The 12,724-nt window shown below is 37.4% G+C and overlaps 2 protein-coding genes across 2 annotated transcripts; both read right to left on the reverse strand.

Moving 5' to 3' along the window:
* Positions 1-6,722: 6,722 nt before the first annotated feature.
* Positions 6,723-7,688, reverse strand: nhp2 (NHP2 ribonucleoprotein homolog (yeast)). The gene is made up of 4 exons (XM_079898742.1): positions 7,430-7,688; positions 7,194-7,263; positions 6,989-7,094; positions 6,723-6,898 (listed from the first exon to the last, which is right to left on the reverse strand). Exons 1-4 carry the CDS (start codon positions 7,578-7,580, stop codon positions 6,773-6,775), a joined length of 453 nt encoding a protein of 150 aa, XP_079754868.1. The 5' UTR covers positions 7,581-7,688; the 3' UTR covers positions 6,723-6,772.
* Positions 7,689-7,745: 57 nt separating this feature from the next.
* On the reverse strand, positions 7,746-12,634 carry grpel2 (GrpE-like 2, mitochondrial). Its single transcript, XM_079898738.1, has 4 exons — positions 12,491-12,634; positions 10,655-10,814; positions 9,398-9,479; positions 7,746-9,313 (listed from the first exon to the last, which is right to left on the reverse strand). Exons 1-4 carry the CDS (start codon positions 12,565-12,567, stop codon positions 8,979-8,981), a joined length of 654 nt encoding a protein of 217 aa, XP_079754864.1. The 5' UTR covers positions 12,568-12,634; the 3' UTR covers positions 7,746-8,978.
* Between the last annotated feature and the right edge of the window lie 90 nt (positions 12,635-12,724).

A 12,724-nucleotide genomic window follows, 5' to 3' on the forward strand; every position in this document is an offset into this window, starting at 1 on the left:
TTTCAAGATCTGAGGTGAATTATCCATTGTTGCTTTTACAGCTACAAAGCTGGAGCACTAAATGATATTCAAAGTCACATTACACGCTTTTAACATTAAATAAAGCACATAAACAGTACCTGAGATTATCATTGCCACACTTTGTGTTTGTTGTTCCAGCGCGACATCGCAGAAAAATAGAAACCGTTTCTAAAATAGAATCGTCGGGTGTCGCGCCTGTTTAGGACAAAAACTCTGATTAAGATGGAAAAGATACCTTTTATCGCGTGTCGTGGTGTAGCGGTGTTAGCGGAAGCAATATAATCTTACAAGCTTCGCATCGGGGTCCTGATCTTACTGTCTATGGTCCTGATCAGCCTGTCGGGGTTGTATTCGCTATAACAACCGCCTCGCTCTACATTATCTCTTACATATAATATAATATAATATAATAATATAATAGGCCAATATATTAAAATGTATACCATACAAAAGTTTGGGGTCAGTAAGATCTTTTTTTCAAAGAAATTAATACATTTATTCAGCAAGGATGCATTAAATTGATCAAAAGTGACAGTAGAGACATGATTTCTACAAAAATATTGTGGAATAATACTAACACTGTTTTCAACTTTGATAATAATAAAAAATGTTTCTTGAGCACCAAATCAGTATATTAGAATGATTTCTGGAATATTCCCTTTGAAAAGTCAGCTTTGCCAACACAGGAATAAATTACATACATTTTTAAATATATTATTGTAGAAATATATTTTGAACAAATACATGCAGCCTTCGTGAGCATTAGAGACTTATTTCAATAACATAAAAAAGTCTTAGCAACCCCAACATTTTGAATAGTAGTGTGGGCCTACACAAATTTTAATTTGGAAACTGAATAGGCCTATTAAACAACTGGAACTGGCAATGTAATTTCTTTCTCGATGTCATGGGATAGGCAAGGCAGCAACATTTATGAAGGTTCTCCTCCTTTCTGAGGTGCTGACAGGGGTATTACTTTCGGAAAGAGTCAGCGGGTGCAAGCGTTTCGAGGGTTTATCTCATGCCCCAGGCTCAGAATTATTGCTCAACAGAATACGGTGAAATCAGTAAATCTCCTGCTACACCTGCTTTATCACCAGCAGCACCTGTCTGGAATAGAAACTGTCCCATTCTTTAGAGAGAGGGGAAGGAGATGATGGACCACACAAGAACATGCGCAGAACTTCCACAGTTGTACAGACAGCAGTGAGTCCGACGTGTTGATTTATAGGAACGATGTAAGACATGAACCGGTATAGCTGGCAGGGTAAAGTAGGGTCAATGTGTGAGAGGTGAGGAGGTGTCAAGGTGGCGCGTGCTGCTTTTCCAGAGGGACGGCAGGCGGCAGGTGCATTGTTGACACCCTAAACATGTGCAAGGACAGTGCCAAGCCCTGGAAAAGACATTTCGGCTAAGATACTGAGAAAAGTAGATGAGCCAGAACCTGCATCCTCCTGCATATCCACCTCAAACAGCCAACTTGGTACGTTAAACATGTCAACAGAGAAATGGTTAGGGGGGAAACAAAGAAAAAGTGTGAAGATATGAGTGGGAGATAAAGAAAAACACGAAATGATAGACAAGTGTGTGGAAGAAAACCAACTGTGGTTTTGGTTTTCTCCATCCTCCAATTGCTGACTTACAATGAAAGTGCCTTTTTTAATAGCTTGACATTGAGGCAAGTGTCAAAGTAACCAAAACGCAAATTGTACCACTACAATGCTAGTGTGATGTGGGTAGTTGCAAGCACATGCTACATGCTACAGGGTGGTTGCTACATGGTTTAAAGGGATAGTTTCCCCCAAAATGAAAATGAAAACAACCCTCAAGTTGTTCCAAACCTGTATGAGTTTATTTTTTTCTGCTGAACACAAAAGAAGATAGAGTGAAGAATGTTGGTAACCAGTTGACGGTAGCCATTGACTTTTCATATTAGGAAAAAAAATACTATGGAAGTCAATGGGGTACAACTGTCTTGTTACCAACATTCTTCAAAATATCTTCTTTTGTGCTCAGCAGAAAAAAGAAACTCATACAGGTTTGGCACAACATGAGGGTGAGTAAATGATGACAATTTTCATTTTTTGGTCTTTTTTATCCTGGTCTCTTACCCTGACCAGCTGAAAAGGGTCTACAGTCCTTTCTAAGAGCGTGCCAGCTATTTCAAACTTTTTTTTCTTTTTCTTTTGCTTGTCTTTCTTTTTATTGCTTTATTTTGTTTTTTACTTTTTGTGTGTGTGCGTGTGTGTGCGTGCGTGCATGCGTGTGTTTTCAGTAGGGTACTTATTTTTGTACGTTTCTTTTATTTTATTGTCAACCATGATGTAAATACTCTCCTCAGCAACTCACAGATTTTAAGGTATTGAGTAAATGAGTTGTTTTGTGCTAAATTTTAATATTGCTTGTTCAAACAGCAATAGTGATGCTTACCTTAGCAAGAACACCTAACTTGTGATGGTACAATGCAGGCAAACAATATCACATATCTATGACTAAAATAATTCATCATAATAACTAGTAATAATAACTTGTTTTTCCATTCCTTCAGTTTGTTGGTCCTCCATCACCCATATTACTCATCGACCACACTTTGAAGTGTGTACACTAAAACATGGCTGAACTTTAAGGCTTGTTTGGTAAACTCATGGCATTGGCTATGTCACCATGCCCCTGGACACAGGTGACTCACGTCAGACCCCATCCCGCTGTTGGGAGTAAATAGACAAACACGTGGCCTGGAATGTGGTTTACAGGAAGGACATTTGAACGCCCTTGTCACATTAATGCACAGTTTCTGTTCCACCCAGCTTTTCATGCAGAACAAAAATGCAGTTTATTAGCCCAGTGGTTCCCAACCCTTGTCCTGGAGTAGGCCTACTTTTTTGATATCATTATCTGACTGAGGTCTTGAGTCTTTACAAACTATCCGATGAGCTGAATCAGGTGTGTTTGATTAGGACCATAGCCACTTGAAGGCAAGCCTGCAAGGTTGGCAAACAAAAAAAGAAAAAAAAAAGAAAGCATAACACCTGCTAATGTTGTGGTAAGAAGAGAAGGAGACCAGAGGGCGTTTTTTTATGGATGTCAATAGAGGAGAGTCTTCACTACACTGAATAAACTGCTTTTGTGGGAAAACGGCTTATCATTTAATGAATCGACGGCCTATCGGCTAATCTTCAACATGTTTGCTCTTAAACTTTTGTTTTGGATTGATCTATTTTTAGAGTTTACACCGAACAAATGTTGTTTTATAAGAGAAGTCACTGAGAATTGCGCGACAGGTAGGATTCGGTTTACGCCACTTCCAATTAATTTCGGGCAAATTCCAATCGGAAGTGAAGTCCCTATGCCCCACTCATTCCGAAGGGAAGTGGGGACTTTGGAGGGAGCAGGACACTTGTCTGTCATAACAAAGCCGTTTGGAACGCACTTTAGCAATGAAAGACCACATCATTTCCTCTAGCTTCATATGGATTGGTACCAATACAAAGCTAGGCAGCGACAACAGGAATATTTTGTTATTATACACAAATATATAAAAATGATAACAAATATATATGCTTTATATGTGTGTGTGTTTGTGTTCCCGATCTGCTCTTAACTTTTTAAGTTAAGCATTAAACATCAATCAAAAAAACGTATCTTATAAACTTAATATGAAATGCATGACATGGGTGATATATCATGGTAATGATGTGGGTGATAAATGGATGATATCACAACAAAACAAAACACCTTGAGCCCCGCCCCTTTTCAGTGCTCCACTCTTTGTATTCTGTCATTCGGTTTCCACAGCATGAAGGTAAGATCTTACGGATTTATGAATGAACCGCTCGTTTTAAAATCTTCCTGGTCTACTGACATTTATGACATCCGCTTCAAACATTACAATGCTCTACAATAAGTAAATCCACTTCACCAGCTACTTACTCTTCGACAGCGATGCCATAGAAACTTAGAAACTTGTGGAAGGGCCCTTCGTGAAGGGATTCAGTTGTTCACTTTCGTTTGGAACGCTCCTACAAATAACGTCCCCTTCCCGAAGTGCCCTTCAAGGGTGCAAAAATGTTGTTTGCTATTCGCCCTTCTATGGTAGCCTATTCGCAAACAGTGATTGACTGTCATACAACTCTGAACGAAATTCAATGACGTCAAGACTGTAATGTGATTGGTTATGAAGGTACACGTGATCCAAGTTAGCCATTACGCTTTTTCCAATGGTAGAGCTACGGACCCTCATACCTCCCACGACCATCTCTGTCTTAACTGTGCAGTGCTGGGGTTAGTTAGCCAATACCACTGCATTAGCCAATGCCTGTGTCCGGTTTCACAAATGTATTATAATGAGCTCACCAATGGGGCATCAAAAGACCAAACATCCAAACAGAATTCCTTTGCATTTCCCATATAGACTGTGTCAGAAAAATGTCAGTATTGTTTTTCATTGTTGTTCTTCCATGTATAGTAGGCTACCTCCTCAGGTCTGGTGGACTAACTGTGGTCTTGGTCCCTCAAGAGACAAGAAAATCTTGTGTAATCCAATACAGTGATGAAATGTGAAGCAAAAGAAATTGTATTATCCATGTCTTCCATGCTTGCTGCCTTTAAATGCCTGCAGTCTTAAGTGTCAGCCGCCCTGTTCTCTGGTTTTGGCAAATGGATGGACTGAAACCCCTCTCTTGTGCTTATATACATGATTTGGGAGTAAAATGTGCCAAAAAAACAACAAACACCATGGGAGTAATAGCATTTCGGTATTAAATATTTAAGATGTCAACACAGACTAAACAAGCACCAGGAATCTGGGCCTAGTGTAATGAAAGAGATCCACAGTGAAGTCTGTTTATCAGTTTCAACACCTAACAGACACTGTGTTGCCTCACCAAACAAAGAGGCCCTACTCTACTTATGGCCATATTCTGTTTCAGTCATGAGCTTTAAGTAAATATATGAGAATGATGAGTGACATTTTTCAAGTTTTGATACAAAATACAGCATATATCCTGTACAATGAACTTCAGGGAGCAGTGTAAGTGTGTACAGGCGTGATGGCGTAACCTCTCTAACGGAACGGAAGGAGTTTCTGGAAGGCCAATACTGCCACCATCTGGACATGCACATGGCCGTTGCCAGAACCACTGTTGCGTACGGCATGTGCTGATTTTATTGTAGCGTTACTGGGACTGGGTTAAGGTATTTTGATGATCCTGTAACAACATTCCTGACCGAAAATTTAACCCTAACCGTATCCATAAACCTAACCCTACCCATAAGTTATCCCTAAAATCAGAGGGAAATTATGAATAACACTGATGTAGAAGCACTTAACCCTGGTTTGTCAGCTGCAAACTTGTTCCTCAAATCTGACTAGTTGATTGGAAAGAAGTCGTCCGTAACACAGAACCTGATTTCATCAAGTACATGTTCCTGGATCAACATCTTTGTTGATCCTGGAAAAACACAGCAACAAAGATGTTGATCCAGGAACATGTTGTACTTTGTGTACATGTTGTGAAATCAGGTTCTGTGTTACAGACTTCTTTATACATTGGTTTCTCAAACTGTCTGTCCATTAAACATACTTTATGTACTTGTTGGGGAGTTTATTCTAGTTTTTAAGGGGAAAGCAATGCCTCTACAAAACAGAGTAGACATAATATGTATAGTACAATATACATTGTCCAAAATAAATAAATTCAATTAACTTTTGAACGCATCAAGTGTAGCATGATTTGTTTCTAAGTCTTTTTAAATATTTCTCTTCCTGCAAATCTTTGTCATTCCGCACTCAAGTATGTTATATTTGTAACATATACCTTTTTGCTAATATTATACAGAATGATATATGAAATATGCATCAGCACCATGTCATCTACTGTTTGGAAAAAAGGCACTGTTATTACATATCAGACTTTCTGTATTTAAAAATATGCAAATTTGGATAAAAAAAAATGCTACTTAATGTTTCACTGTGATATCAACATTGGTAGACCAAACAAGTTTATGATCATTTAAGTGAATGCGTGTATAGGTGGGAACAACATAAGGCTGATAAATCAGATGTATTCAACCAGAATGCATATATGGCATTTTATGATTTCATATTGATTCTTCCAAGTTACCAAGGAGAAAAAGACATACTGTTAAATGTATTAAAAATGCATTAAAGTAAATTTGTATTGTATTAAAAATATACTCAAGTATATTTTAATAAATTTAATAATTAAACGTCTTTTGGCAACATTGTATTTTAAAATGAAACACCATCATGTTACAATGCAAAAGTATAAATGTTAAATTAGTACTTATCCAAAGAAACAGATGAGGAAAAAACTGTACCAAAAAAAAAAAAAGAGTTTATTTCGACATCTCTTGGAGCTCTCAGAGGTCCACTGCCCCAAAATCAAATCAATCAAGCAGTTCTGAAAAACTTAAAAAACAAAATCCAATCAATACAGAATGCATTACAAAGATCAACAGTAAAACATTGAGTAAAACAACAGGCTGAATATTAAGCTCCATCCACTGTCAGATGACATGAACCGAAGCTTCCTTTAAACAACATTGTATTAACTGTATTATACATTTTTGCTCCTTTCCACAAATGAAGAGGTCCACAAAGAAGAAAACTATCCAGAACTGGGTTTCAGACGCACTGGTGAACACTAACACCATGCAAAATCACCCACAACCATCCCAAATTGTTTTTATTCTATTTTCATTTTTAATAGATGATTGAATATACATGTCCTTAGATTGGTTTAGGCAGAGATGTGACTTCCTCCAGACACTCATCATAGGCTTCTTTATAATCATCATGCGGTTTGACCATGATAACACAGGTGGGCCGTTTGGATCCAGCTGACGAGCCCAAATCCTGCAGAAAGAGGGATACAAACTCATGACTACTGTAACTGTACATTAAATTTGATTTGGAGAGGCAAACATAATACACTCCTGAACTTACAACTTTAGATGGAACATAAGCATAAGCCAGGTTTCGGTCTTCACACATGATTGGTAAGTGGCAATACACCTCAATGGGAAGAGTGTCTCCAGCAAATATCACAATACTAAAAGATGACAGAAAATAGTGTTAAAATGACAAACACGTGGACTGCTCAACAAGTGACCATTATACTAAAACATGAGGACAATGAACCGCATCTTACCCAGTCTCCCCTTTGTTGAGAAACTTCTGGACCTCTTTCACTCCTCGTCGAATCTGTTTGACTTTAGCAGCTGTGAAAAACAACGAATAACATTTATAATGAATAACTGACTGGAACCACGTGCCGGTCTCTTAAACAATACAACTATATACAGACATGTTTAGTATACTTTTATTCAGATTTAAAGGAATTATAGTTAACGATTATCGAGTGGGAAAAAAATAAATAAAAAATACCTTTCTTGACGCATTTGTAGAGCTTTTTGCTTAGTTTACGCGATGCAAGCGGGTTTGCGATGGGGTTTATATTAGCTATTAACTCTTGGTATGATTTCTCTGTTCCTCCGGTCTCCTCCTCGACGGTTTTCTCCTTCTTTACCTTTGTCATTTTTCGAAATATGGGAAAGTTATTACTAAGAGATCAATTTTGTGTAGCAGGATAAACACACGTGCGGTGACTCTGAACGTATTTCCGGTGTTTTTCACCAAACGAGTCTTTCGGCGGCATATACTGTGAGTTCTGTTTGGAAACACTGACACCTAGTGCACAGAATGAACAAAAGATGAGATTTTATTCAGTCAAGAAGACCTCTGACTCGCACACATACACTCAAAACTAATCGTTTTCAACATTTACAAAGAATACATCTTTTAAACGAAAATGTAAATAGCTTACAGTTGTTCTTCTCAGTTACCAAAAGTAGTAAACTAGCAGGGCAAAATATTACTAACAAAATAAATACACATAAATATTTTTGTTAACGTTATCTCCCAAACAACATTGTTCAATTCCACTTTGGACACATACATCTCATGTGCATTTCTCCTCTCTAAAAGAGAAACCTCCTAGCATTTATTTCTGGGTAATGATGGCATATAGCACATACTTGAAACATTCAACAGCCAATAACTTGAGATGGTCCTCACTGCAGAGCATAAAATCCAGGGGGAGGAGTAGGATAAAATCCAACTCCTCCCACCTTACATACCTAAACCTACCAATCTCCACCCCCTGATCCCTAAACCCACCCCTAAACCTACCCATCTCCACCCCTAAACCTACCAATCTCCACCCCTTATATAAGATCCGACTCCTCCCCTCGGATCTTGTGTACTGCATTGAGGTGCTACTGGATAACTTTCTGGGAAGATCACAATAATGTTCTATATGTTAACATTAGTTAACATGAATTTACTAACACTTTTACTGCATTTTTAAGTCAACATTAAAATGATACTTTATGAACTGATATGATATAGAATGATAGTATATTTTTAAATGAACATTAACCAAGATCAATAAATGCTGTAAACATGACTGTTCATTGTTAATTCATGATACCTACATCATTAACTACTGTTAAACATATAGAACCTTACAAAGTGTTAGTAACTTTCCAATTAAAGTCATAACTGATTTTCCTCTCAAGCTCCGAGACTATTAATCACTTACAGAAACCACCATGACAAGGGTGTAAAGTGCATATTTCTGAATTTAACACCATGATTCTTATTATACTGTCTTTAACACACACAAAAACAATAATGAATCTTTCCAGAGATTAAATGGGCATTGGACAAACTGTAAATCTGGGTTCAAAATAAAACAAACTAAAACAAATAACACGGCCTAATTTACCTGTGTAGAGTTACAAGTTAGAAAAACAAAAAGAAACATTTACAAATATATATAAATAACATTACTTCAAAGAGTAAGTCAAACGTGTAGTTGTCTAGAGATGTAAGAACATACTAAGAGTGTAAGAAAATAAAGCAAGAGGATCTGTCACTGCTCCTGTGTCTTCACAGCAATACCCACATGGGCATGGCGAATGGTACGTCCATGTAGCATGTAACCATCTTGCTTGACCACAGCTATGTAGCCGGGCTCCACTCCCTCTGCTGGAGTATGACAGACGATTTCATGCTGATAAGGGTCATAGGTGGCTCCCACGGGGCTCATCTTCTCCAGTCCATGTTTGGTGAAGACGTCCTGCAGCCGGCCTTGTATGTGTGCCAGATATTGCGTCAGCTGCTGCACTCCATCTCTCTCCTCAACTTCTGCGCTCTTCTCTATCAGGTCTGCGACCTCCACAATGTCACGGCAGAAACTCTGAATCCCTGCAGGAGGAGCGTAACGTTTAATGCAACAAAGCAATGTCAACACCTATTAGCAATATGTGTGGCTAAATTAAAGTAGGTTACCGAATTGTTTGGCGTCCTCAACAAATTTCTGTGTTCTTCTTCTAACATTGTCCGAGTCAGCTCGGGCTCGTTTGTATCTCTCCTTTGAAAAGTACAAAGAGTTTGATTAACAATTACCAAAAGCAAAAAAACTGCAGATACAACGTTGATTAAACATGATGGGTAACATAATGCAGATAGGCTTATACAATTTATTTATAGCAATTAGAGTTCATTTTGTTTTAAAAAAATTGGACAAAAAATGTGTCAACAACCTTTTTTTTTCTCCACGACTAAAACGAGATGACACCAACGTCATTAAACGATAACTGTGACTACATCAACATGCAATATCGCTGACAAAAAAAAGACGAGACTAAAATGTAGTTAAAAAAGCCTCTACGAGCTTTCATTTTTGCGGTTTCCAGATGTCGAGTTTGAATCCCCCAATCAAAGATGTTCTGTTAAAAGGATACATTTTCTGTCTGGTGTTTTACTTAATCGTTGCAATCTGGCAACCATGTGACACTGCGGAAGAAGACAATGATATGAAAAAAACGGACAAACAATTAAGCTGGAGTTTAGTGATCTCCATCTGAGATATTCTGCTTAAAGTGTCATTCAGCCGGTCTGTGTTCTGTCACGAGGAGCTTACACGGTTTCCCGCGACTAAATCTGCGATCAAACCTTCTCAGAGATGAACTGTAATAAATCCAAACATGGATCTAGACTATATTTGTGATTGCTGTATAAATGCACTTATGCAACCTCTGTGTGACAATACAAAGTGCTGTTGTTTTAACAGAAAAATATTAAATGTAATTTGGAAAAATGATTACAAATTTTATGGCTTTCATTTTTGAGACGTTTATTGTTTTACCAGTTTCATCATGTAGAGTATGTGTTAATTTATATGATAATATTGTCTTATAAGTGAAAGTGAAATAATTCTGATGAAATGTAAAAAATACATTTTTTTAAATGACAACAATCATAGCGATTATAGTTGAGCAAAATAATCGTGATTATCAATTTAACCATTCATTGACTAAAACTAGACTAAAATGCCCAAAAGTTTATAGGCCTGGTTTCACAGACAGGGTTTAGATTAAGCCAGGATTAGGCCTTTTTTACATTTAAGTAGCTTTTATAAATGTGCCTTAGACTTTTTTTATTTTTATTGGTGTGCATCTTAACCAACCTAGTCAATACAACAGCTGATAATTATCCCTATACAAACAGTACTTGACTGAATTAAATAAAACAATGTGAATTTACCTTGAGGTCATGAACCTGCTCTTCCAGTTTTCTGGTTCTCATCTCCAACGTCCTGACATGTGTCATAGAGTGATTGTGGTCGTCATCTCCATCGTCACCATGGCAGTCGTCACCAGCACTACGCTGTTCTGCCGCAGTGCTGAAGAGGCCTACAACGGACCTGGAGGAAAGAAAGATTGCTGAGCATTATCACTGCAACAGAATGAAAATTGTATTTTATATTAGGTGGCTTCTAAAACCTGTAAATCAATCAAAATGCCTCTTTTACACCACAGGTAAAGGACTATGGTATTCAGCATTATGCTGAACACAATACTGCAATGCTTATATAACATGTTTCTTTGTTTCTTCTTCTGCATTGAGATCTGATTGGCAAATTAATATTACACGAAACAACAAATTCATTTTTTATTTGACCCAAAAATGTGTTACATTGTCAAAACTTTAACTGTAAACACAGTGTCCTCTATGGCAGGATACAATGGGGGTAAAAGGCCACTTGGATAATTGTTTTCCCTAAAACACTACACAGCACCGGTAATGCCACAATAAATAGTTTGGCATAAGTGGAGAGGAATGGATTTGTTGTGATGGATGTAAAAACATGTCACAATGTATTTTTAAATTAAAATTATAGCTGATGTACACACAGTAATGTAACAGAATAACAGAGCTCCACACAAGACATGCAGGGTAGAAAATAGGTCATGTAGCCACGAATTATGGATTCACTCCCATGACTTAATTCATAGCCACATGACATGATTTAAAGGTATAGTGGAGGATTTTTTACTTCCGGATGGATCACCTATACTATTGGTCCTCCTAATTGTCAATCATTCTGGTGAATCAATCAAACGTATTAAAAAAGTGGAGAGGGCGGGTCTTATCTAAAATTCGGAAAGATCCTCCACTATACCTTTAATAACCAATCAATTCCCACGTTTTAGTTCAAAAGTGGCCATGTTGTACTAATACCAGCCCCCATCCCCATATATATATATATATATATATATATATATAAACTGTTTCTTTCAATCGTCAGTTGTATCAATCGTTTATTTCAAAGGTTTATTTTAAGTTATTTAATATTTTATTTGACAGAAAACTGTTAATAAATATGAAATATTAAAAGCATAATTTAAAAAATAAAGTCTTGAATTTTTGGGTTCAATTTGATCCAAAAGATCAGATGTGGCTGAAGTTTCTTGAGACAAAAGAGATGTTGGCATGTGCCGCGAACAAAGAGAATCAAACGGAATGCAATAAACAATCATCATTACGAGTAATTACACGTTCATTCACTCCTTTTAACATGTAACGTTATAGTAAATGAGAAGTATGATTGATAACTACACTAAGTTACATGAAAACACTAAACAAACCCTGAAACATTGAAAACCCATTAAGAGTCTTGAACTAATTTTGACACTATTGCAATACAGATTGTAATAGCATTGTTACATTTTATTTCCGGTTAGAAGGACAAAACGTTTTAAAGAAAGCCACATATGTGATACTAAAGGTGCCAGATGTGATTGATGGGGTATTCTTGCTATGCTAAACAACTTGAAAACGAAACTACAGAACTACAAATGGTCGACGTGTTTGTCGTTTCTGAACAAATTTAAACTCGTCTGGGTTGTATATTTATCGGTTACATTGAGGTTTGCGTCTCGCTAAACCGTTAACTCACTCGTTAGCAGCTAGCCAGTTAGCATCGACGCTTCCCCACAACACTTTAAACGGTTAAATTGACGATAATATGAGCAAACTCCTCTTTTTCTCGCATTATTTGCACATTTATCTGAATATTACTCTACATATCATGTTTACCTGGTGACCGCACTTGGTGTCAGCCTGCACAAATCGATTGGAAATCTTCTCGTTGCGGTCAGAAAGCGCACGGCCATTTCCTCAGTCGCGTATGTGTGGGTGGTCGGGACGTGCGCGCGTGACCTGCTCGACGAGTCACTGTTCAGAATCAGCGAGTCGATTCACTAAAACAACTCTGAATCTCGCTCTACTGGTTCTGCAAAAAAAAAAAAAAGTGAAATCTTACGTCCACGG

This window comes from Squalius cephalus, assembly GCF_949319135.1.
Source record: "Squalius cephalus genome assembly, chromosome: 17".
Classification (NCBI taxonomy): Eukaryota; Metazoa; Chordata; class Actinopteri; order Cypriniformes; family Leuciscidae; genus Squalius; species Squalius cephalus.

Bases quoted from the DNA above. Each gene is read 5' to 3' on its own strand.
- grpel2 (XM_079898738.1), bottom strand. From the start codon at position 12,567: ATGGCCGTGCGCTTTCTGACCGCAACGAGAAGATTTCCAATCGATTTG. The intron at 10,815-12,490 runs GTAAACATGATA...TCTTTCCTCCAG, and splicing joins ACACCAAGTGCGGTCACCAG to GTCCGTTGTAGGCCTCTTCA. The intron at 9,480-10,654 runs GTAAATTCACAT...TACTTTTCAAAG, and splicing joins AGCAGGTTCATGACCTCAAG to GAGAGATACAAACGAGCCCG.
- nhp2 (XM_079898742.1), bottom strand. From the start codon at position 7,580: ATGACAAAGGTAAAGAAGGAGAAAACCGTCGAGGAGGAGACCGGAGGA. The intron at 7,264-7,429 runs GTATTTTTTATT...TGTTTTTCACAG, and splicing joins CTACAAATGCGTCAAGAAAG to CTGCTAAAGTCAAACAGATT. The intron at 6,899-6,988 runs GTAAGTTCAGGA...CTCTTTCTGCAG, and splicing joins CTTATGTTCCATCTAAAGTT to GATTTGGGCTCGTCAGCTGG.